Raw genomic sequence first — 26830 nt, forward strand, 5'->3', positions numbered from 1 at the left:
TCCTAATAAATCCATATTATATACCAATAGAAAGCTAAGAGACTGAACTAAATGAAGAAAATACAAATAATGAAAAACATTGCCACGATTTCTAACTATCGTAAAATGCATTTTAAAAATTTTTTAGAGAAAGGAAACTGTTCAAATATTTTGCTCAAATAAAGGAATTTGTGATAGATCATTTATTTCTGAAACATGATATTCTGAAACGAACAAGTATTTTCTTACGTACTCCTCCACAGATATCCACTTTTTATTTCGTTTGCAAAATAAAACTCAAATTTTCATCGAAACGAATTTGAGTTCTTTTCACAAATTTTGAACCTACAGCTTATCTTAGTTTTCTTTAGGTCAAGTTCTTCTTTCCTGTGTGGTGATCAAATTCCTTATAACAATCTACAAAAATATCAACAGTTCACACTTTTCCCTTCGCTGGTTTCTTCAAATATTGACGTACTGCCAATAATAACATAACCTGCACCGACTTGAACATCATTCCGTTCATCGGAAATTCCCATTACTTCCAAGGCACCTTGTACTTCGCTGTCACTTTCACTATTTTCAGGAATAATTTTCTCGTCGGAATTAAAACAATAACCACTGTCACCATCAGTATTGTCACTAAGATCTTCGATAATCGAGCGCTTGATTTCAGAATCGTCAACAAAGCGGGCTGCCATCTTGATTCTAAGAACATGTGAAAGTACTTTCACTTCTACAGCTAAATAAACTTGTCCAGACCGATGTTTGTGTTTCAAAGACTTTCAATATTGAAGATAAAAGTATAAGTATTCAGCTGGTACCTTTATTATTACCATCTGGTTACCAATTATAAACCTACAGCGGAAGAACAACACCGTCTCTCAGAAAGACTATCGCACTTGACGAAACAGTGCACCGTCTTCCAGAAAGACGGTCCGCAGTACTAGGGTTAATTAAGGTTATCCATCAGTCGAATACCCTTTCGGATATGGAACACCAGCTGAATGGACCCTTAATGGAACCAAATTGACCATCAGTTTCTTTGGATAGGTTGCAAAATATTATTGGAAAGCTTGGTGTTCACTACCAGTTAACAGCAACATTCACAACTGAAACAAAAATTCCACCATGTATTGTCATTTCATGACACCCTTAAGTTTTACAATAATCCTGATGCCAAAACATGCATCACCCAAACAGCTGTTCAGAAGGAACCAACAACAACACGATCCGAGAGGATCTTACGTTACGTCGTTCTGACGGAACCAAAACTGCGAAATGAGGAAACACATATTCATCACGCATTTAGAAGAAATGCCAAACACTGAAGTTAATTAAAAAGTGGTAAATCACTTGAAAAATATTATTATAAAACCGACTTTCAGGTTATAAATGGTTACGTTATGCTTAATATAATTACAAGTCCACATGGTAAAATAAAATAAACTAAAATTCTTTCCTTTTTTAACAATGACAACCATCACAGATCCATCTACTTATTGTTTGTCCCAACACACTACCTACAAAGTTATCAATTGACCAAACTCAACTATGTATAAAAATGAAAGAACGACAAAAATTGAAAATAAAATATATTACCGGCTGACGAATCGAACCCGCATTCGTAACTCAAGTCTCTCACTAATATGCTGAGTGTCAACACGTACAATATCAAAGCAAAACGGACGTCAGAACGACAAAACAATTAAGTCCGTAAAATAAAATAAAATATTGAAGTTCATTGAACTCAAACACGCATGGCGAACTCAGTAAATATTCAATCACCGCTAGCTCAGTATCCAATATTGGACAACCCTCATGTTCAGGCCATTAGTGATTCCATAATCTTAGGTAAACACCTTCCAGCTGTTGAGGACTGCACACAAGCTTGGCATCAAATTACTGAGCTAAAACACTTCGCATTGCATACACTACTGCAGACACTACCATCGCTCAAGTCATTTCGCAAAAACATCTAATCTAAAACTTGAGTATGTACAGCTGACATCCCAGACCTATCGTCGGGCTTATCTAACGTCTGCACACCCTAACACTAACCTCTATGTACACACACACCTTACTAACCCTGTCCTTGAGCGTGAACTAGGACGTCTCATCATCAGTATACTCCTAGGATAACATGTGACGTCCTAAGTCTATTGTCAAGTGGAAATTGGGTCGTGTATTCTTCCTCTAGCATATCAGGCGAAATCGTAACTTCAAACACACTCTTAGATATTTTAGCTGTAAACCTTGTCGAAAATAATAGCACACGATGAAACGAATCTTGCCACAGAATGATCGCAAGTCGGGAAATGCAACTAAGTCCCTATCTTGTTACTAAAACGTGAAATTGAAAATAAATAACCCGTGGTGAGCAATCCACAACTCAAACACGATCTCAGCATGCGCATTGACGTTTGAAAAGATAATAATAACTTCCAACACACGTCTGACACTACTTGACTATCGCCCAACAATAATTATCACCACCGCAAAAATCCACACTGTAGTTTTAGGGTGAAGCCCTCAAATCGCCTACCGTCTCATAATTCCAAATATTCATATCCATGACTATCCAGTGAAACGAAATTCAATAAATTTACACAGCCAAACATATCGCTTTAATAACGTCCAATATCTCATCCCACAATGTTTCAGATTTAATGATAGATTACCGTCGCATAATTTATGAACTTTACTGATTGGAAACTCGTCATTACAGTCAAACAACACCAACCGTGCATTCAGAATGCTCTTCTATCCTTGAGATCATTACTCTAATATTCATTATACTGACTTTACGTAACTAGTCACTTGGATTTTTACTACCAAGAGTTACCATCTTCACCAATAAAACATTTTTCACTTAGGATCCTAACTTGAAATTTTACTGTGCCTCACACAATAATCTCGAACCAACTTTCTCCAGTTCTCAGTTTTTGGATTGTTAGCGGAATATACTACAGCCTGTCACATAAATATCACATTTAATATACAGCCTGTCTCAAAAATTCTTCGCCATCAGCGAATATAGCCTGTCTCAAAAGTTCATTCTCATTGCCTTCTCACGGCGGCATTATATGAAATATACAGGCTTCCTTTGCCTTCGACATCTATACACTCTTATCTCAACATATATAAATTCTTCGCCCTCAATCCATTTTTTTTATATTTCAAGACTTTTCAAACCTCAATCCTCTCATGACAAACAACTTTTATAAAAATATCTTTTCATTTATTTTTACTACAACTTTCAGACCTCAGGAATACAACAACACACCGTGATTTTCCATATCACCGACATACACGATGTCACGAATTTTTACTTCCCATGAATAAAACATAACTTTTGTCGGATTTCACTGGAAGTTTCTAGACACACGCCAACCTTGTGGAACATAACTGTTAAATCCACTTTTAACATAGAAAAATTCTATCCCGCGGCAAACATTACTACCGGTATTATTATTATTATTATTATTATTATTATTACGAAAAAATTCTGAATTCCGACGATATTCGAAATTAAGACATTCACCACGACTACGTTATCGTTATCACCTTTCTAATTTTAATCAATTTGGACAATATCTCACAAAATACTAACACAGTATTTAAACTTCGCATTTTATAGTTTCTCGACATGAATTTTACAGCACTGAAGAGTTTCACATGACGACCAGAAATGTAATACCTTCGCCCGATCATTATTAAATATCAACCCGACATACGCAATGAAAATTGGTTGGGACAAACTATGTTCTAACTACAACATTGATACAAAATATTCACAGACCTGTAATCGTAGTCACCATCCTGGATTCTGGCTGCATCTAGCCAGCAGACCTCTTTGTGTAGCCTTCCATGGCTAGCTTAGACGTCTTCTTATAAATATATTAAATTACACAACACTTTATAACGCACTTTCAACACGTCTAACAGGCGACGAGCGCTCTTCTCAAAATTAATGCGGCCACTGCGTTCGCAAGACTCTGTTCCCTCTCGCCGTACTAAGGGCCAGGTGTTCCAACAGATAAGAAACCAGACCTCGCAATGAACTCCCAGACTTTAACAAATATTATACGCACACACTCCATACAGAGAGAAGAAAGTCCCCATTAGCGGCAGTTCAGAAAATCTCTATTATCTTCTACTTTAACAGTATATTTGAACCATAGACACGAACATGTAAATAAGTTACTGGGAGAACAAATCTCCGCACTTTTCTGCTGACGAGTGACGTGGGCTTCGCTGCTCCAACAACCAGACAGAGAATGTGAAATATACAAAGGGAGATTTCTTTTATACCCTATGGAAAACTCTACTCACACTATGAAGCTTGATTGCACAATCTGCTAATTCCGCATCCAATAGACCAATTTTCCTGAAATTTGTTCCATAACTTCGGACAGACTTACGAATTAATACCGTGTTAATTTCATATTTTCCCCAAACTCGCAACAGGCGAAATGAATTATTTCTGCCCGGGCGTTTCGCGGGTTTTCTTCATCCATCGGCCTTGGCACGTGTCGCTGATCCGCGGGCCGGACACAAATTCTTCTCTAGGCTTAACTGCATTTATTTTTACCCTAGGGGTTCTGTCTTCACGTAGGGTTTAAGAATAATTTAGATTCTTTATTCCTTGATTTACCACGTCGCCAAAATCTCTCGTTACAAAGAATTCCTTGAATTTGATAAATTCTTCAATGTTCGAAGTCCACCGAAGGGTCCCGGTATTTCACGAGCTTGCGGCTGGCTCGACACGGAGAGCTTGTTCCCACGAGACAGCCAGACTCTTGGAATAAAAACATGGCTGCTCTCAAAAAGTAGTTTGTGACCGAGCTCGATAGCTGCAGTCGCTTAAGTGCGCCAGTATCCAGTATTCGGGAGATAGTAGGTTCGAACCCCACTGTCGGCAGCCCTGAAAATGGTTTTCCGTGGTTTCCCATTTTCACACCAGGCAAATGCTGGGGCTGTACCTTAATTAAGGCCACGGCCGTTTCCTTCCCAGTCCTAGCCCTTTCCTGTCCCATCGTCGCCGTAAGACATATGTGTTGGTGCGACGTAAAGCCAATAGCTAATAAAAAATTTAAAAAAGTAGTTTGTAGCTGAAATAAATATTTGAAATTAAAATATAATTTTCTCATCGTAGAATTATGGGTTCACTACATTTTTCTCAGAGTATGATTGCTTGGATGCATTCTTATCTTCACAGACGTCAACAATGTGTGAAAGGTAATAATGGAATCGTTTCCTAGTGGTGCCACGTGAACAGAAGAGTCCCTCAAGACACTGTACTTGGTAGTCTTCTTTTCGCACTATTTGTGAATGACATATCGTCGAATTTAAGACACTGCAAATACCATATGTACGCAGACGATCTTCAACTCTACACAGACTCTACAGCACGAGACCTTCAGGAAAATATCGACTTACTAAACATTGACTTACAGGCTGTTAGTGATTGGTCGACTGCGTATGGCCTGAAATTGAACCCTACAAAGTCGCAAGTAATCCTTCTTGGCATCAAAGTCAAATAACAACTATAACTAAACGTCCGTTGCCAAGAATAGTCCTTCAGGATGTTCCAATTCCTTTCGTATCACAAGTAAAGAATCTTGGTGTTATCCTGGACGAACGCATGACTTGGTCTGCACCTGTCTTACATATCTGTCAAAAAGTTTACTCAACTTTACATTCTTTATATAAATATAAATATATATTTCCAATAAAGCTTAAAAAGAAATTAATTGAAGCTCTTGTAATGCCACATTTTGGCTATTGTGATGATGTTTTCAATGACGTGAGGCCACAATTTTCCCTAAGGCAACAGCGCACTCAAAATGCACGTGTGAGATATATATGCAATTTAAGAAAATATGACTACGTCTCACCATCTTTCCTAAAATTAGAGTGGTCGCGACTCCATGTTCGCCGTAACCATCATACTTTGTCTCTCCTCCATCGAGTTCTTACTACATCTTGCCCACCTTACCTTTCTTCGCGTTTCCATTACTTCTCAAATGTTCATGACAGACATACCAGGGCTCAAACATCCAACCTGCTCATCATCCCTCACCATCGGACTGCCGCATATAACAGCTCATTCTTGGCATTTGCCGCACGAGAATGGAATCGTTTACCGGACGACGTCAGAGGAACACCAACTACAGTGTCATTTAAAAGAGCATTAAGGGGTACAGCAGGATGCAAGTGACCTGTGCATTTATGGCCTTTCAGTGATCGTGCTACTACAATATCATATATCATTACTAGCTATTATTATTATTTCTTTTTTTTTTTTTTTGATTCGTTGTGCCCAGCTGTGGAGCGCGTTTGAACTTATTTTGCACAATGTTTCTTCTTCTTTTCTTCCCAATATCTCTTCATTTTTTCACTGTGTTCCTTTCTGCGTGTTTCTGTCCAGCCTGTATTTTTTCTTGTTGGTTTCTCTGCAAATTTATGTTTGTTTACTAAGCTTCTAAATTTCATTCTATCTTGAATGGTTTCGTCCTCAATACCCATTCCTTGTAGATCTTCATGAATTTCTGCTAACCAATTGTTGCGGATTTTCAGGGTTAGAGCTAGATTTAGAATTTTCTTCGTCAGCCTGTTGTTATCCATTCTGTGTAGGTGTCCGTAGAATTTTAGTCATCTCTTTCTGATGGTATCTGTGATTTTTTCTGTGAATTGAAAAATTTCGTGTGGTTTCTTTTTCATCCAAATTCCATTTTCGAACTTTGGTCCTAGAATTTTTCTGAGAATTTTCCTCTCTTGTTTCTCAATGCTTTTCATTTGTGACCTGCCACCAATGATCAGTGTTTCAAATGCATAAAGTGCCTCTGGTTTGATGACTGTATTGTAGTGTCGTAATTTTGCATTTTTTGATATACATCTTTTGTTGTATCTGTTCCATGTGATTTTGTAAGCCCTTTGCAGTTTAGCAGTTCTTTCTTTGTTAGCTTCCTGATTTAACCCTGCTGGCTGAATAATTTCACCTAGATATTTGAATTTGTCTACTTGGGAAATTATTCCACAATTGGTGATTAATGGTTGATTGTCGAATCTTGATTTAGTTCCTTCCATAAACTGCGTCTTTTCAAATGAAATTTGAAGTCCGGTTTTTGCGACTATTTCATTCAATTTTTCTATGGATTGGATTGCTTCTTGTCTGTTGTTCGAAAGGATCGCAAGGTCATCAGCGAAAGCTAAGCAGTCAAGGTGAATTTTGTCTTTAAGAAGTCTGCCAATGTTTATACCTTTAGTTTCTTTTCTCCATTCACGAATCACTTTTTCCAAAACTAAATTGAATAGTAGTGGGGATAGTCCATCTCCCTGTGGGACGCCAGTTCTGATTTCGAACGGTTCAGAAATTTCTCCCAAGAACTTAACTTTTGATGTTGTGTTGGTCAGAGTTTGTTTAATCAATTCCCTCGTTTTCCTGTCGACTTGAAATTCCTCTAGTATGTTGAACAGGGTCTGCCGATCTATGGAATCATACGCTTTTTTGAAGTCAACAAAGGTGATTACTGTTTGTTTGGTTTCGCGAATCTGTAGTATGGTTTTTAGGTTTAGGATTTGTTCTGCGCAGGATCTCCCTTTTCGGAATCCAGCCTGATAATCTCCGATCAAGTGGTCTGTTTGTTTCTCTAATCTATTAAGTAGAGCTTTAGAGAAGATTTTATATACGAGTGAGAGGAGAGAAATTCCTCTGTAGTTGTTAATATCTGATTTGTCTCATTATTATTATTATTATTATTATTATTATTATTATTATTATCATCATCATCATCATCATCATCTTTATTATCATTATTATTATTATTATTATTATTATTATTATCATCATCATCATCATCATCATCATCATTGCTGTTGTATGTATGTCTCACTGTGGTGGAATTTTATTTTAGTTATATTTTGATTGTGTTTAAATTGTGTCTTCTAGTATTAATTACGGTAGTATTACTTATGACTTTAATGTATACTAATTGGTTTAGTGTAAGAGAAGGCCCAATGGCCTTAACTACGCCAATAAAGACATTTATCTATCTATCTATCTATCTATCTATCTATCTATCTATCTATCTACCTACTTTCCCAGTTGTGGATCAAGTTGTTGTTCTGCCCTAATCAGCATTGCTTTTGAGAGAATTTTGTAAGATACCAATTGTAATAATTGTTAACATCCATTTTGTCCCCTTATGCAGAGGGTGAATCAATGAAGGCAGAAGTCCAGTCATGTGGAAGTTTCTCAGTTTCCCAAATCTTGTTGATGATTGTCAGTCAATTTATCAATCCTCACCTGGTGCTTTGTTATTCTTGAGGGACTGGATAATCTGCTTGATTTCTTCTTTCGTTGGAGGAGATGAATCTGGGTAGATGTCTATGTTATCTTCAAATAAGAAAGTGGATATTGGAATTTCACAATTGAGAAGAGATTCGAAGTACTTCGCTAGAATCTGGCAATTATCTTTGTCATTGTAAGCCAGTTTCCCATCCGAGTTTTTGAACTGTAAGCTTGTTGGATTATACTTGTTTGGATTGCGTTCGAAGGTTCTGTAAAAGTCCCATGTGTTGTTCCTCTGGAAGTCTTGTTCAATCTGTGTTAGTGGATTCCTGTTGTAGGCACATTTTACATTGCAAATAGTTTTTGCCACGCTCTGTCTCTTGTTCACGAAGTTTTCCCAGTTATCTTAGTTCCTTTCTGAATTCCATTTTTGCCAGGCGAGTTGTCTTTGTTTTACCACTGAAACACATTCATCATTCTTCCAAGCATATTTCTCTGACTTCACCGGTGGGGCTGTTTCCTTTGCTGTTGTAACCAAGGTCTGTTGTAGCTCTTCCCAGTTCTGCGTATTCAGGGACTCCAGTTTGTTAGTAAATTCAGGACGAGCATATTTTTTCAGTATCAAATTGACTGATCTTCTTCAAGTGGACCTTTAGGGTGTTTCTCGGAATCAGTTTAACTTTGATTTTAGACAGATAGTGATCCAAATCTAGATTGGCATTTCTTAGAACCTTCAAGTTCTGTATCTCCCTTTGAGCTTGGAACGTGATAAATTTGAAATTTCCCGAGATTGGGATTCAGAGATGTCCAAGTCTTCTGCTTCCTGGGCAGGTGTTTGAAAGCTGCAGATTTCATAACCAACTTGAAAGCCTTACATAGCTCCGCGAGTCTCTCTCCATTGCGGTTAGTTCCCTGGTGCACCGGATAGTTTCCGATAATGTTTTGGAAATTTCTCTCTTTACCCAGCAGTGCACTGAAATCCCCAAGTAGTATAATCGTCTGTTTGTCTGGGATCCTACAGAGAACGTCATCAAGATCTTCCCAGAATCTGTCTGTTCTCTCTGGGTCTCTCTTATTCGCTTGTTTGACTGGCGCATCAACATTCACAATAGTATAAACTTTGTTTGCGCTCCAGAAGGAGAGTGTTGAAACTCGGCTACTAGATGAAGTGAAGTTAATGACTGAATCCAGAATCTTCCTACTGACTATGAAACCTGCGCCAAGGTGGGAACAGTGTTTAGAACATGTTTACCAGCTTTTCCTTTAAGGATTCTGTAACCCTCTGACTCAAAGACTTCTTCATCAGTGAACCTTGTTTCTTGAATCGCTGCAATCAATATTTGATGATGGGATAAATTATCAGTTAGTTGTTTCAATTACCAAATCATCTGAAGGGAATTTGTGTTAACACTAGAACAGCCGAACATTCCTCATACCTATAAAGGCCGCAGGCAGTCATTTTGACCGCTGCCGCTTACTGACATATACCTAGGATCCAGGATCTGGGAAACATGAGAATGTTCAATAATTTATTTTTAAAAAACAGTTAACCATTAGGATGTATTGTATACAGATCAATCCATTGTTAAATATTAATAATTGTTCATATTCTCTCACTTCTAATAGGTAACAATGAAATATTTCAGAAGACTTGCTATTGAATGCCTTTGTGAAAAATTATGATAAAAATAACGGTCTCTATTTGTTTACAAGCCTATTTAGGCATTTGACAAGCAATTTACGCAGAGTAATTACCTTACACGAACATTTTCCACAGACTACTTTGTTGCACGAAGAACATGTGTCAGAAGTTTTGTTCTGTTTACAATTGGAGTTCACTTGACATTGTCGTTGCTTACGACTGGCACATTGAACCTGAATCTGAGGCTCAGGCTGAAGTGTAGGGAGTTCAGTCAACCGGGATCTTGTCTTCACAAAATCAGATCTTAGTTCTTGTATTACTTCAAGAATATAATCATGTCGAGAGATTCTCTGTCCCGTACCTTCCTTGTAGACTATCCATGAATTTATTGCTGCTAGATCAAGTACGTTCGGCATCCAGCTCTAGTAGAGTACTTACGCGCCATTTGATCAACTACATCCACACCATACTTAGTTCCGTTATAAAATTCAGTAGTACTAGGGAGCTTCTTGTTATCTTCACTAACTTGAATGCTTGGGTGTAGAGTGCTTAGCAGAAGCACATTCTTGTTCACTTTTCCTTGATATACTGTGAGAGTAGTGTGATCTTCCTTCTGAAGTACGACAGTCTCGTACAGATTCATACGTAGTGCTTTGATTGAAACCGGGATTTCCTTCCTCACTCGATTGATTGTTCCAACAATACTAGTTTTCTTCTCTTTCAGTCTCTCAGCCCACTTTACCGATGTCAAGAAGTTATCAATGGTCACGTTACATCCTTTCATGAGATATGGGTCCATAAGTTTCATGACAACATTTTCAGGCAGTGACTCATTGGCAGGTCGTATTTCGTCTTTCCCAAGATAAGGAAACCCATTGCACACATACTTAGGATCAACGTCTACCAGTAGCCAGAATTTTATGCCAAATTTATCTGGCTTGTTGGCCATGTACTGTGTGAACCCGCACCGAACTTTGCTGGGGAGGAGATGTTCATCAGCTGTGACATTCGCTCCTGGCTTATAGCACGCATAACAATTCTCAATAAATCTATTCCAAATAGCCGGAGCCAAAGCAAATTCATCTGTCTACAAACGAGTGGATCTAGTTTTAAGGAGATCAAATCACAAATACCTTAGAATTTCTTTGAAACTGTTTCTTGCCATAGTGTTAGTGAAAACAGCGGGACCCCATAAAGAAGACCACATATGATCTACAGCTAGACTAGTAAGTTTATAAGCTCCACGGGCGTATAACAAAGCAATAAAAGCATCTAATTCTTCCAAAGAAATAGATCAATTATTATCCGTTGTCTGTCTACGAGCTTCGGTCTCTGTGCACATCTTTATACGCTTCAACATGGATGCATCGATGAATAAACGCCAGGCACTAACCTTGCTGTTGGTCTCCACGTTACGCTTAGCGTGAGAAGTAGGCCCTGCTGCCTCTTTCAGTACATTCTGAGCAGCCATCCTTCCAGGGGGGTTCCCACTACTGTCGACAACAGTCCAAATAGTTGTTCCATCATTACCACATAACTGATCCCCTGGTGCAAATGAAGAAGACTTTACCAGTTCATGACCTCGCCCACCTCGTTCCCATCCTCTTCGAACAGGTTGCCTGTTGCTAAGAGATCGTCCTCTGCTGCAAGATTGATCAGGGCTGGTTGAAGGAGTAACTGTGTCTATCGTAGGTGCGAAGTCCACTGCGTGCATATTTTCATCAGCCAAATCACCATCACTATCCGACATATTATCACACTGCCGAGGTATAAATTCCTCATTGTCACTCATTGCGTCTATATCTGATAATGTATCTTCGTCACCTGATTTGTCTTCTCCTAGCTTTTCAAGTTCTGCTAATAATTGAACAAGAGTAAGTTTTTGCCGCTGAGCCATTATTACGCACTATACGACACAAGGGACAGGCACTAACTCGTCCACTCGCAACCACTGCTAGAGGCATACTATTTACTTACATCATACACCCCTATAGCGCCACTTGTAAATATATCACAGGAAGCAAGCAGTGAGCAGAATAGAGCTCTCCGTATCCAAGGAAGTGAAGCGGTCAAAATGACCGCTTATGGCCTTACTAGGTATAAGGGACAATATCAGATTTAATTTATGGCATGAATGTACATAACCCTAAAAGAAGTCACAAAAGAACAACCTCGTGCGTAAAAAATTACGAGCGTGGAAATACCTTGAAATTCGCTAACGGTCAAAATGACCACTCTGGCCATTCTAGTGTTAAAGGTAGCAAAGAAATTCCGGCATTTGTGTTCGATATTATTTATTACTAGAGCTCAGATTTCCATGCAAATGTATATTTTTAAATAAACCTATTACACTTCTCAAACTTTGCAAATATTCATTTTATGACTTAATGATTCTAAATAATCGTTGTTTTTCTCTGCATGTTTGCATGTTTTCATCTTTTTAGGGGAAAATTCATGCATAATGCATATTTTGAAGATTTTGGATTCAATAGCGAATATTTAAGACATTCATATTGCATAATATCACTTTTCTTCTCTCTTTGGCGCACATATGATGTTAAGTTGCATGATAGTGCCTTTTATAAAAGTTGGTATGCAGAATTTAGGATCACTTTCCCACATTATACAGATTATTCGGAGACGGAGAGAATGTATTCCTGGCATCCTGTTTGACAACCAAAGTTAGTACATACAGTAGAGGTCCTATAAACCAATTAACCAAGCACTTTCTTATCTGTTGCTTGAGTAACACAAAATTAGAACATGTCACAAACAAACTGATATACAGATTGTCAATTTATCTGTAATGTACTAGCAAAAGTTTCATCACTCTGAGAGGTATGTTCTTCAAAATGTTAGGGAAAATGTATTGGCATGCAATCATTTGGACATCAAAGGTCCGTCACTTTCATCTTCCAGCAAATACACACCACTTCTTTTTTAATTTTCCGTAATGAAGTGAAGATGCTATATTTAGACACACACTCTACTAAAAATGCATATAATCAATCAAATAATAATACTGTATGTACACAATAGTAAATAACTCACAGTGAACTTAAAACTTTGAAATACAATGAAATAGGATAGCAAAGCAGAGCCCATGAAGGTTTGTTTACAAACACTACAGCCATGGCTCTCAAACAGATGGTCAGAAAACTGCACTCATTTATTTCTGTAAAATTGGACACAAAGAGGTTGTAAATATGAATGAAACTGAACGCACAGCTACTGTGGACATCAAGAACGATAAGATGTAGACTGTCATGACGTCTGTTGAAGAAATGAGGAAATTATGAGAAGAAATACGAACATGTCGAACATTCGACAGTGCCACTACAGCAAAGACCAAAGTGTCGAATATTCAACAGTTGCCAGTTCTAGGGTTAAATGTGGAGTATTACTCTAAATTAGTAATCAGTGAAAAGTATTTTAACTCTGAAGTGAAAATGTCAGGTTAGACTAGTGCAGGATCAAGAATAGAGAGACATGTATGAAGAGAATGAAGTCTGTAGTCAACAGTACAGTCTGAACAGACAACTTACCCACAAGAGAGAATACCACAGTGTGCAAAAGAGTTCTCTCTTCTACCAACAAGTAAGGACTGTTTGTTGGGATGTTAGGATCCCTAAGAAAGAAAAATTAGCAATGTTCAACAGCTACTTCATACCAATCTTGACTCTGGTACAGAAACATGCACCCGCATGAAGAAAGACTCGTCAAGACTTACTCCTTACTCTTGAGCCATTCCAGCCCAACGTTTGCAACATACGGGAAGGACACTAGTTGATGCAATTTAAATAGATATCATGAATAACGAGAGCGGTGATGATTATTGAAGTCTGTAGACAATTTGTAGATAATCCAAGCAATTTTGTTGTTTAAATATTTGCATGGCAGTGTTTAATGTGGAATCTCACAGCCATTCTCATCAATAATTTATACCTTTGATGTGAGTTACCTCTTCAACCGCTCTCTCTGGAGTGAATTAATCTAGTTTTTTTTTTTCTAGTTGCTTTACGTTGCACCGACACAGGTAGGTCTTATTGAGACAATGGGATAGGAAAGACCTAAGGAGTTGGTAGGAAGCGGCTGTGGCCTTAATTGAGGTACAGCCCCAGCATTTGCCTGGTGTGAAAATGGGAAACCAAGGAAAACCATCTTCAGGACTTCCGACAGTGGGATTCGAACCCACTATCTCCCAGATGCAAGCTCACAGCCGCGTGCCCCTGACCACACGGCCAACTCGCCTGGTAATCTAGTTCTAGGTCCTTAGCAAAGACAATTCCAAAGCAGATGCACAAATGCAATTTTTCATTATATAATTATAGTTCAATCCATTTACTACAAGATAAGGGCAGTACTAACTTTCGAACTAAGTGAAACTGAGAAACTCCCATACCCTGTACAGGAGTAACAATGATCAATTACACTGTTGTTTAACAATATTCAAAACTATGTTTTAAAATTACTTCCTTCATTCACCATTCTTCATTTGTTATCAAAATAGTTACAGAATTTCTCAATGTAAATCTCATGATTCAAAGTCAATACTCACACTTGGATGATAATTTTGGTTACAACTCCGAGTTTGTGGAGCGGAGTGAGAGGGATGAAGTCATTAAGATGACGACGGACAGGAACAGACGCCAACTGTTGACGACCAGCTCCTTTGAGACACACCACCACCTGGTGAGGTTTGGTAACCATAGTCTCCCCTCTCAAGCACATACCCACTCCTACACCTCCTCGAATTACACCATCTAGTAGAGAGAAAAGCAAAATTTACAGTTACACCTTCAGTTAAAACCAGCTAGCCAATGACAGAATAAAGCAGGTGTTGAACATGTTGAAATCATCTCCCTGAATTGTCTAAGCCTGACAGCATAATAATGGATGTCAAATCTTTAGCATTTTGTCCTTTACACTGCTCCCGCATTTATGAATTGGAAGTCTGCCGCACTGCCCAGTTAGAAGGAGAACTGCACCTCACAGCAAAGTGTAGTTATTTTCAAGCTGGCGAGCGTACTGTGAATGTGTCCTTGAAACAACGGGTAGGTTTGAAATCGCTTGAGGGCTTGACATACGTTTGTTGGACAGGGAGGGAATAAGTAATAGAATGGTGAATTGCTTTTAGTGCTGGGAGCGTCCAAGGACAAGTTTGGCTCGCCAGATGCAGGTGTTTTGATTTGACACTTGTAGGCGACCTGCGTGTCATGACAGGATGACACGAGGATGAAGAAGACACATACACCCAGCCCCCATGCCAGCAAAATTAACCAATTATGGTTGAAATATCCGACACTGCTGGGAATCGAACCCGGGACCCCCGTGACCAAAGGCTGATATTACAGCAGCATGAAGCACCATTGCCAATTCTTCGTTACTGGATCATAACAGATCGTACCTAGCATGCTGCTCATAAATGATATTAATGCTGCCAAGGTCTGCAGCAGATTGAACGAAGTGGCATGCCTTGCTCTAGTACCTCCTCTGCTCAAGAGAATATTCCTACTTTTTGGTCTATCCTAAAGCAAGAACTCTGAAGCTTACGTTGTTCAGTTTGAGACATTGAATATTTCAGGTGGAGTCCCGTGCATTGTAAGGCTCATTTTCTGGAGCGAGTTCTACTGTTTAATATCCACAACAAAATCATCTGAAAAACTTAACGATAGATGTAGTGGCAGCAGGAAAAGGATACACAGTTCTTTGTCACTCTATATAATGGGTGTTAATGCAGGCAGTTGAAGGCAATAGAGCAGGAATACTGCAGAAAAGTTAGCGTCATGGAAGTGGCAGTCATATAGATGCTACCAAATGGAGTTCCAGTACATAAGATATTTAAAGTTTTATATCTTACGTCATAGTTACACCCAAAACAAACAGCCATAATTATAATGCTTGCTTTAACTGTTACCTGATGGCTATTTTTCTTAGTTTCAAATTTGATTCCACTGCTCAGCAGAAATATAAAGTTCCTCCAGAAAAATAATAATAATAATAATAATAATAATAATAATAATAATAATAATAATAATAATAATAATAATAATAATAATAATAATAATAATCGTATGGCCTCAGCTACCGTGTGCAGACATTTCAATTTGACGCCATCTGGCTGTCTGCTCGTCAATTTCGACGTTCCGTTTTACTCCAGGCCCCCACTAGATGGCAGACCGAGTAAACCGAAACTCTCTTGGGCGTCTATGGCTGAGATTTAATTAATTTTGTCGGGTAAACACCAAATGTGTCACCAGAGATCTTTTACATGCCGACATCGTACGACATGGAGTGTCGAATGGACTTTTTTCCGCCCTTCAAAAATCCGACTACCTCTGCCGGGTTTGAACCCGCTATCTTGGGATCCGGAGGCCGACACTCTACCGCTGATCCACAGATTATTTTGTTCTACAGTTGGCAGCACAGCCTCAAACATGACATCAAAAATGAAATGAACTAAAATTCCTTCCATCGAAGGAGTAAAGTAGGCATAAACAAACATTTCATATCACTTCGCGAGGTCCACATGATCTTTACGCAAATATGAGCGTGTAAATTTATTGATATAGCTGCTTTGCCTGAACACATTTCAGATGATAAAAATACATTATCACTGCTATAAAATATATTTGCCATGAAAATTAGCAAGTAGGCCTCAGTATTTCATTAATGTGAACTTGCAACAGGCTCGATTCTCTGTAGAATGGAAGATTCGTTGTCTCTTGCATAACTAGAATCCTCTCCTAAATTACTTACAAATTCCTCACACTCCACATCTAAAACACTTTTCACACGCGATCTCTTTTTACTCAGATATTAACACGACCATTGGCCGATAATTCATTTTGTGAAATGTAAACACTTGAAGAAGTGAATACTGATGTCAGTTTTGCAATACAGTAAAACCTCGTTAATTCGAACTCTTTGCGGCGCAAAAATCTGACTACGAATTAAGTGATTTCAAATTAATTGCCAACTCTTGTTTCAGAAATGCTAACCCTTGCCATGTCAGAAAATATTCAAGACCCGTTACTGCATGCAACAAACATTGATTCACAGTTTAAACCTTTCAAATGACATGGAAAAAATTATTCCAAAATGTATCCAACAAGGTGCATTTGCAGTATTCAAATAATGCATGTGGATAACTCAGTGGCAAGCATAACCTCACGCAACAAAAGAAACAAACACTAATTTAAAACGAGGACAAATTATGCTGGCTCCCCTTTGCAAGTGTTTTATTTTTTGGATTACTGTACTTTTTGCATTTTTAGAAAGTACACGATGCCCTTAAAACATCGTGGCTTATCGAGCTTTCCTATGACGAGGGGAGGAAGTTTTTCGCTTCCATCTGTATTGCAACACAGTACAGTGAATCCATCTGCTTTAAAAACGTGCATTTTGGCTAGGCATAAAAAACGAATGCAGTTTCATTGGTAATGACAGTATTGTTTAGCGCGTATGAATTGATTATAATTATGAGCCATGCTTTTTCGCCAGCTGTTGGCATCGCCAGTGTTCGTGGATTCTGCTTCTCCGCACACTGCCTATTACGTGATATTCTGGCATTCCTTAAAACGCTGAATACAAAAGAATTACAATTCCACTCAAACTTAGCAACTATGAAACACACTGTAACACACCGAAGTGAGAGAAAGTGTGGAAAGCTACCCCTGCACATTCCGGAAGATGCATTCTATTGTGACACAGAGAAATTTTGAATTTAAATTACTCTGTAAAATACAATTTTTAAAAATGTAAATGGTTTTAAATTAATAGTCTGAATTGTTTCCTGTTTAAATATGACATATGGAGGTGGTTTTCTTCCATCTGCAGTTACACAAAGCGTAACTGTACATCAAACATCGAAAACTTGGCAACCTTGAAGCAAATAAAAACCGCACCCCAATTTCGTTGCAGGCTATGAATCTCACTGTTAAATCCGTATCGACGGTTGAACTTCTTACAAAATTGTACAAAACTGCTTTAAACCTTCTAGTCAATACTACATATTTTTACGTCCAATTAAGACTAAAGTTCACATGTATTAAATATGTCACTAGATGATACGCGACCACAACTTCTGTGGCACACCTCATACATACCCGCATATTTTAATGCTTTTAACATATAATAAATAGGTCGAAAATCTTCAAACATAGCATATTTCAATATTATGCTTTAATAAAGAAATAGGTCACAATTAATTCTATGGCCACAGTTTTTACAAATTTTATTAGGCCAAAACAGAAATATAAGTTATTCCTAAAATTTACCTGTTTTTAAAAATATAATTTTGCAAATTAACCCTTAACCCTCCTTTTCTTCTGAACACTCCTGCCTCTCCAGCTCCATTTAAGAATGTGCTTGCAGAGGGATAACAGACAGCACAAACATACTGACAGCATATTTATAAAAATCAACTAAAGCAAACACTAAATATAATACAATACAGTATTCAGGTACAATGTTCAGCATTTTCAAACCTGAAATTATCTCAGTCACTTTTTGACTGTAATAGTGTATTGTCTGGAACTTCCCAAAACACTCGCCGGGATGTAATCAAGGCTCTTTCCTGCAATTTTGCTAAAAAACACAGTCTAGCGTCATAATTTAGGCTTACTGTTCATTGCCATATTTAGGATTACGCCCAAAAATGCTTTGAATTCAAGAAGAGTAACATATATCCATGACCTCCTAATAGACTTATGTGTGAGGGGCGTAACCTTTTGAATGTTTACATTAGCATACCGGTTAGTCTCGCGCACAATTTCCGGCAATAACTTGATATCTATGCCTAATAACTTGTCAGTCAAGAATAATAACTGGGAAAAGTCAAGTTCATTCAACCTTAGAGTGGTTTATAACCTGACGTACCTGTGAAAGGGCTTTCGAAGTCCAATTCATTGTCACGGTATTTCCTCCATCCATCAGAAGAGGTACCAGCATTGCCATTTAGCATAATTTTCTCATTATTGGGATTTTATCACTCAACTCACCAACACAATCTCATTCCGCAATATCTTCCTCACCACTTAATTGAAAATCACTCTCACTATCGCTGAAATCAACGTCACTTTCACCTAAGAGTCTGGCTATTTCTTTCTCACGCTGCTCGAACGACGCCATGTTGCTAAGCAACGTTTGTTTACAAACTCACATGGTCTTCAAAGAATATGGACAAAGCCTGATTTCAAAGAGATTATAGCTATACATGGCTTCAAATTGTCGTCGAAGGAATGCAGTAGCTTACTATACCTGTAATTCATACACACATAACCCGACAAAGGAGTTATATAGGGAAGAATATCATGTCGGGCATTGCCCGACATAGGATCTATGCGGGATATTGTCGTTGTCGCGCATGGCCCGCAGCGTGATTGCTAAGTGTTAAGACCATGAAACATTCGGTCGAATGGATTTATCCCTACACTAGGGTGATCACACACCTGCACCCGAACAGACCTTTTACAGTGCAGCCTCATTCCAGAACAGTTCACTTTCCAGCTCGTCACACAATCAAGATCGTACTGAATCACTATAGTACTCGCTGACACACAGGACTCACAACAGTCTCATAACTCACCCGCAACTGACTCAACACTGACTCGCCCAAGAATGAAACTGCAAGACTTGCTGGATTCATTCTTTATATAAGCTAGCAGGAAGATCTCCTAGTTTTCACTTCTATAACGTTCCGGGTGCATTCTTCATCGTCAATAGCTTCCAGTTTCTTCCAAGAACTTCCTTACCATGAGCCTCAAGAATTCATTGGCGCTATTGTTTCACTGTTGGCCCCCTCACATTTTCGCTGCTCCACCAGTATGTTGTTTATCGGAAGCCATTTCTTTTCCGTTTTGACTCAGTTAATGTATAACTGTTAGGTTCTTCAGTCTGCTAAAAACAGATTTTTAATAAATAAATTTATGAACTACCCGAAAAGGAAACAATTAAACCATACTCCTGCTGTATGTATGCATGTATATATGTACAATTCTGTTACCATATGTTTTCTTTTCGGGTAGTTTATGAATTTATTTATTAAAAAACTGCTAGTATTCTAGTCATCCACCAGCCTAGCATATTCTGAAACTTCATTGTCACTACTCAAATGGAATCTTTTCAGAGTCACAGTGCCTTAGGCATCTTGAATCTATACTGACCTACTTGTAAAAAGAGACAAAAGGATGCTGGAAGGAGGCATATACGCTAGGGAACTGCCTTAGCTTCACAGTGTAGCAATTTTGAATTTAAGGTGAAAGACTTCATAAGATATCCTGGTAGACAACATTAGTTGTTTTCCTCCTGCTGTGTGGATGTATCTACCATATTTACACGAATAAACCCAGCATTTCTTTTTTTTTTTTAATTTGAGGCACGAAACTGGATGCGGGTTTTATTTGCATCAAGGTTGGCAACACGCTCCTGGTTCATGTAGTTTTCGATGTTGGGTGTACAGTTATGTTTGTGTAACTGCAGATGGAAGAAAACTGGCCCCATATGTCATATTTAAACGGAAAACAATTCAGACTATTAATTTAAAACTGCCTTCACATTTTTAAAAAGTAGTATTTTACAGAGTAATTTAAATTCAAATTTTCTTGGCATCAGGATAGAACGAGTCTTCTGGAACATGCAGGGGTAGCTTTCCAGACTTTCACTTGCTTCAGTGTGCCTACAGTGTGATTCATAGTTGCTAAGTTTGAGTGAAATCATAATTCATTTGTATTCACCATTTTAAGGAACACCAGAATATCATGTAGCAGGCAGCGTGCAGAAAACCAGAATCTGCAAACACTGGCGATGCCGATAGTTGGCGAAAAAGCATGGCTAATAATAATAAAAATAATCAATTTGTACGCACCAAACAATACTGTCAATGGTGATGAAACTGCATCTTTGTTTCTCCACTGCAGTACAGTGGGGTCACAGTACTGCAGATGGAAGCGAAAAGACTTCATCCCCTCATCACAGGAAAGTTCCAATATAGTTGGTCCGTTATTGGACTTTATAAATTTTCCAGCTAACTCATTCCTGGTTGCCAGCGTTTCGCCCCAGTGTGCCAAGTTGGGCTCATCAGTTGGTAAATGGCACATCCACCAAGACACATGGCTAACTCGCCATTTACCAACTGATGAGCCCAACCAACTGATGAGACCAACTTGGCACACTGGGGCGAAACGCTGGCAACCAGGAATGCGCTAGATGGAAAATTTCTAATGTTCAATAATGGACCAACTATATTGGTATTATAAATTTACTCATTTGGAACAAATATTTCAGGTTTCCTATGGGAATCAACATGTTTATCATAGGAAAGTTCGACAAGCCACAATGTTTCTGTGCAAGTACAAGCATCTAAAAATGCATACAGTAATCCAAAGAATAAGGCACTGGCAAAGGGGAGCCAGCATAATTTGTCCATGTCTGAATCTTTATTTTCTTTCTTTTTTTGTTGCGTGAGGTTATGTTTGCCAGTGAGTTATCCAAGTGCATTAATCGAATACTGTAAATGTGCCTTGTTGGATACACTTTGAAAAAGTTTTTTCCATGGAATTTGAAAGGTTTAAACTGTGAATCAATGTTAATTGCATGCAGTAATGGGTCTTAAAATATTTTGTGATGCGGAAAGGGTTGGCATTTCTGAATTACGAGTTGATAGCTAATTTGATATAGCATAATTCGAAGTCACATTTGTACGTCCCTACGACTTTGAATTAAAAAGGTTCCTACTCGTCTGTCGGGTGAGGCCCGGCATTACGATACTTCCGTTACGGTCGCATGTTGGGGGAGACCCGACATGATATTTTATCGCCCACCGCTTGTCTGCCATCTCTTAGCCGACAAAATACACGATGATATACTGTACTGCCATCTTTTGATTCCGCGTGGAACTTTGTAGAATCCAGATACTATTTGACAGTCAGTCAAAAATCTATTATTTAGATGGCAGTGTAGCTGTCAGCTGTCCACTCACGCACATGAAAGCTCGAGCGATAGTAAACAAACATGGTCGCCATATATATGTTCTATATGTCAGGCAACACACAAAACCATAGTATTTTTGCACCTCTGCTCCTAATGAATATATATAATAGCATTTCACGATGCCTCAAAGTGAACTGACGATGGTCGGTTTGTGTACCATAACCCAACATGTACCTGATGCTGACAGCTGGCACAATTATAAATCAATAGCTCCCGATTTCAAGAAATCGCCATTTACAATGGTTTCAGCCTACAAACTACAGCGAGGTATGGAACCAGAGACTGATTAGAGTTTATCAATTGCTTTTTAGCGATAATTTGTACACTGAAATTAACTAAACCAATCGGTAAGAGTTAATGATATTAATAATAATAATAATAATAATAATAATAATAATAATAATAATAATAATAATAATAATAATGCAAAATAATTTGTCCTAAATTCCACATATTGCTCTTATTTGCTCCAGTATAGCTTGCTGTAAATGTGTATAGCCTAACTACATCATTTAAAAACAAGTGCTATCTCCAAAATCGTGAAAGATGAATACAGGTCATATAAGATAAAACACAGAGAACTTCAATTCGAGGGGTAAGGGTTAATGTATCGCAAAACTAACAAACGAGTTCGCAGGTGTGTCTTTTTCAAGTGTTTATATTGCATGAAAAGAATTATCCACCACTGACCGTGTTACTTTCCGAGTAAAAAGAGACACGTGTGTGAAGTGTTTTAGACGTGAAGTGTGACAAATTTGTAAGTAATTGATGAGAGGATTCTAGTGATGCAAGAGACAAAGAATCTTCCGATCTGCAGCGAATCGAGCCTGTTGCAAGTTCGGATTAATGAAATACCTGTCACGTTGAAGGCCTACTGGCTAGTTTTCGTGGCAAATATATTTTATAGCAGTGATAATGCATTTTTATCATCTCAAATATGTTCAAGCAAAGTAGCTATATCCGTCATGTTCATATTTGCATCAAGACCGCGTGAAACTCGAGAAGAGATATGAAATGTTTGTTTATGCCTACGTTACTCTTTCGATGGAAGGAATTAATTCATTTCATTTTTTTTTTCATAATAATCCTTCCTAAAATTAGGATGCGAGGATTATTCAGCAGCAGGGATTATTTGCGTAAATAAGAAATAGACAATGGGAACTTAATAAATTTAATGTCAGAAATACCAATGGTCTTGTTGTGTTTGGGGAACTGTGGTATCATTTACACCCGTTATTGAGAGAGTATCCTCAAAACTGTACCCATCTTCTTCTGTAACGAAATGTGAAAGACACAGCATGCTTGAACTATTTTTGCATTTCTTAAGTATAGAAGGTAAATGAAGACTATGATGGTCCATATTTATCACCTACACTGAGAAGAGGGTTGAAAAGGATCTGCTGGAAAGTGCAGGGAGTTTTGCATCACTCAACCCACTGTGTGTGTAAGAGTCGACGAAAGCAGGTGCCCCCGCACGTCCAGATGGGCGTGTTTTACTTCCGAGCCATCTGAAAGAGGCCTGAGTGACTTGTGTAACAATGTACGTAAATTAGGCCTACTATACTTACATGTGTAACAAGTAACAACGTATGTAAATTAGGCCTGCTGTACTTATGTATATAGCTGACATATTGGTGCTTAATTTAAGGTTCGTAAGTGAACAACATACAGAAATTAGGCCTAAGGTACCTAGGCATAGTGGTTTGCAGGACATTCAATTATCGAAAAGAAAGCCAGAGAGTTTATACATGATGAAAAATTAATAAAGTTTATTGAGAAAGTGGATGCTGATTCACACATGAAACTTGTACAAATCCCCCAGATGTTAGATTTTCCTAAGACAACTTTAAACATAAGCAGAGATGCTAACTATTACGATTCAATCGTAATAATTATGAATTACCCATCATAATTATGCCTTTACGAATCACACTTCACAAATTATGAATTTTTGTTGATTTTAAAATTTAAGTGTATGAAGTGTTCAAAAGGATCCACAAGGAATGCCATTAGAGTTTGAATTCTCAGAATATTATTTTCGGATTTCTCAGTTATCATTTATACCCCTTTCATGTCCCTCGTTTAAGAATATTTCAAGATTTCATGTGCCGAACACTTGTGTGCTTCCAGTACCGGAAAAATACGCACCTGTGAAGTGGTATATCTTGCGGAGCTGTCGTCTTTGTTCGTCACATGATCAGACTTCCATACAAGTATGCGAGTTCTTTTGTCTTCGTTTTGCCGGCAAAGTGGTGACAAACTCCATTTCATTGTGAATACTGTGTGCGTGACTGTTTAAGTATTTATTGCGATTTTGGCTGCCAAATTTGCATATGTTAATAATGTGTTATGAAATGTGAAAGGTTTGAAATAATGAAGCGATTTCTTGTGCAGAAAAATACGTGATGATGATGTTACCGTGACTAGTGATGCTAGTAATAAACCAAAAATAGTTCAGAAATTTAAGGAGGTATACTCGAAAGAATGGCCCTGTTTACTGCGTTCCTCAAAATCTCATTCACACGTGTTTTTGTAGTGTGTATAGCCGCGATTTTTCAGATGTATATGATGAGGAAGAACAAGACTGAATTCCGTGCTAATATGACCTCCGAACTGTTAAGTACTCTGTTAGTGCACAGGATGCACATGATATCAAAAGAAAAAGCATGTCACCGGTGTATGTTTACCAAACAGGAACTACAAGCTGCTAAGGGAGCAACTACAGTACGAAACAAAAGAAATGATCCTTCAACCTTCATCCAGATATGTACTGCAGATCACCTGTTACTTTAGCAGGTAAGAATCATACACTCTTTATATGCCAGTCTTTGAATATGTTGCACCTGAATTGTATGTTGTTCATTGATTTTTCAATGATATGTAAGTTAGTAAAATCTCAGGAAAAAGAAAAATTCTATGGTCAACCCCCCCCCCCCAGGAGACCTAATGGCTGAATTACGAATTGCCATTCTTGAAAGTTGGCATCTCTGCATAAGGACATGTATAGTTCGCATTGCTAAGAACTTTTTTCCTTGATGTTTTACTGTGTTGGTGTTCTTAAAATGTATTATTTCTTCATTTATTTCATTAATTATAATTGTTAGCACTTGTTTCTTTGTTCTCATTGTAATTATTTTTTCATTCAAACCTAACCTTAAATTTAACAGCGAAATTGCTTTTCATTTTTGAACACGTTCCCTCTTTATGACGTTTTTTCGGTCCCCACAAAAACGTCCTAACCAGTGCAGTTTTGGCTGTACTGTAGATATTTTGTAAAAGTGTGATTTATTATTTTCTATGTTGAAATTTTACGAATAAATTGATATTTTTCTTGAACATGTATTCCTATAAATTAATTCCTATTTACTCCTTGTGAAATATTCATTGGTAATTTAGAAGATGTAATTATGCTCATATTTATGCTAAATTGAATGAAGCAAGTGTCAAGTATCAGCTCACAGAAATTGGTATGGGTGCAAGGATTTGGAACGAATCTGTGTGGCCTATTGATAAGGTAAGTATAAGCATGGAGTGGGAATGGGAAATAACAGGAAACCATAAACAGGTTTCCCGACAGTAGGACTCAAACCCGCTATCTTCAAAATCCGAGCTTGTGAGTTAGCTAACCCAGCACACTTTTTTTTTTTTTTTTTTTTACAAGTTGCTTTATGTCGCTCCGACACAGACAGGTCTTATGGCGACAATGGGACGGGAAAGGTCTAGGAGTGAGAAGGAATCGGCCGTGGCCTTAAGGTACAGCCCCAGCATTCACCTGGTGTGAAAATGGGAAACCATGGAAAACCATCTTCAGGGCTGCCGACAGTGGGATTCGAACCCACTATCTTCCGAATACTGGATACTGGATACTGGCCGCACTTAAAAGAATGCAGCTATCGAGCTCAGTACCCTAAAGAGCATGTTTGGACAAATAATTACATCTTACTAAATACTCACATATCACTAAATATTCACATATTACTAATAGAAGGAGGTACGACTAATAAAAAATCATTTGGAAACAAAGCATGACATGACTGACTGCGAGGCCAAAGCGGTATGCTAGCATAGCGAAATCAACTGCTCAGTAGTCCGCTGGCCCAGAAGGGAAAGTCAAACAGCAACATCTATCAGCGATTCTTCATACCCACATGGCCTGTTAATTAAAGCCGCTTCCTGCCCACTCCTAGTCTTTACCTATCCCATTGTCGCCATAAGACCTATCTGTGTCGGTGCAAAAAAAGAAAAAAACATGGAAAACGCAATGTATGATCTACGCTGTGGTGATGTACTGTCGGTAAGATTTAGAACACCAGTGACAAAAGCATGAATCTGATGAAAGAGATCATAGAATAACGTGAAAATCTACAGCAACTATGAACTTCAGGAGCTTTGATAGCTGCTTCTATGGATCAGTGGTAGTGTGTCAGCCTCCGAATCCCAAGGTAACAGGTTCAAACCCGGCAGAGGCAGTCGGATTCTTGAAGGACCAAGAAAAGTCTCCGTGATAGCCCATGTTGTACGATTCCAACATGTAAAAGATCTCTGGTGACATGTTTGTTGGTTACCTGACAAAATTCATTAAAACCACAGCCACAAACACCCAAGAGAGATTCAGTTTACTCTGCCACCTAGTAGGACTAGAGTAAAACTGAACACACACGGTAGCTGAGGCCACGATTATCATCATCAGTAGCAGCAGCAGAGCATGGTTCTAGAACTGGTAGATCTTCAGCCATCTAAGAATCTGTAACTGGAGACCTCAATGCACCCAGAAAACATCATCATACTTTGACAGTTGGTAAAGTCCATGAAAATAATCCAGAATCATCAGGACAATCATCAATAAGAAACACCAAGTTTATGGCCAATAGAGATTATTACCTAATGAAATGGTATATTGTGAAAGTGAATCAATAATAGAT

General features: G+C 38.2%; 1 protein-coding gene across 1 annotated transcript in view; it reads right to left on the bottom strand.

Annotated features, from left to right (window-relative positions):
• Window positions 1–26830, bottom strand: part of Rrp5 (Ribosomal RNA Processing 5) — a 385044-nt gene that overhangs the window by 143849 nt on the left and 214365 nt on the right. Inside the window, exon 13 of the mRNA XM_067156013.2 lies at window positions 14476–14680. Coding sequence (XP_067012114.2) covers window positions 14476–14680 — 205 coding nt within the window. The remainder of the gene's footprint in view (window positions 1–14475; window positions 14681–26830) is intronic.

This window comes from Anabrus simplex, chromosome 1 (assembly GCF_040414725.1).
Source record: "Anabrus simplex isolate iqAnaSimp1 chromosome 1, ASM4041472v1, whole genome shotgun sequence".
Lineage (NCBI taxonomy): Eukaryota > Metazoa > Arthropoda > Insecta > Orthoptera > Tettigoniidae > Anabrus > Anabrus simplex.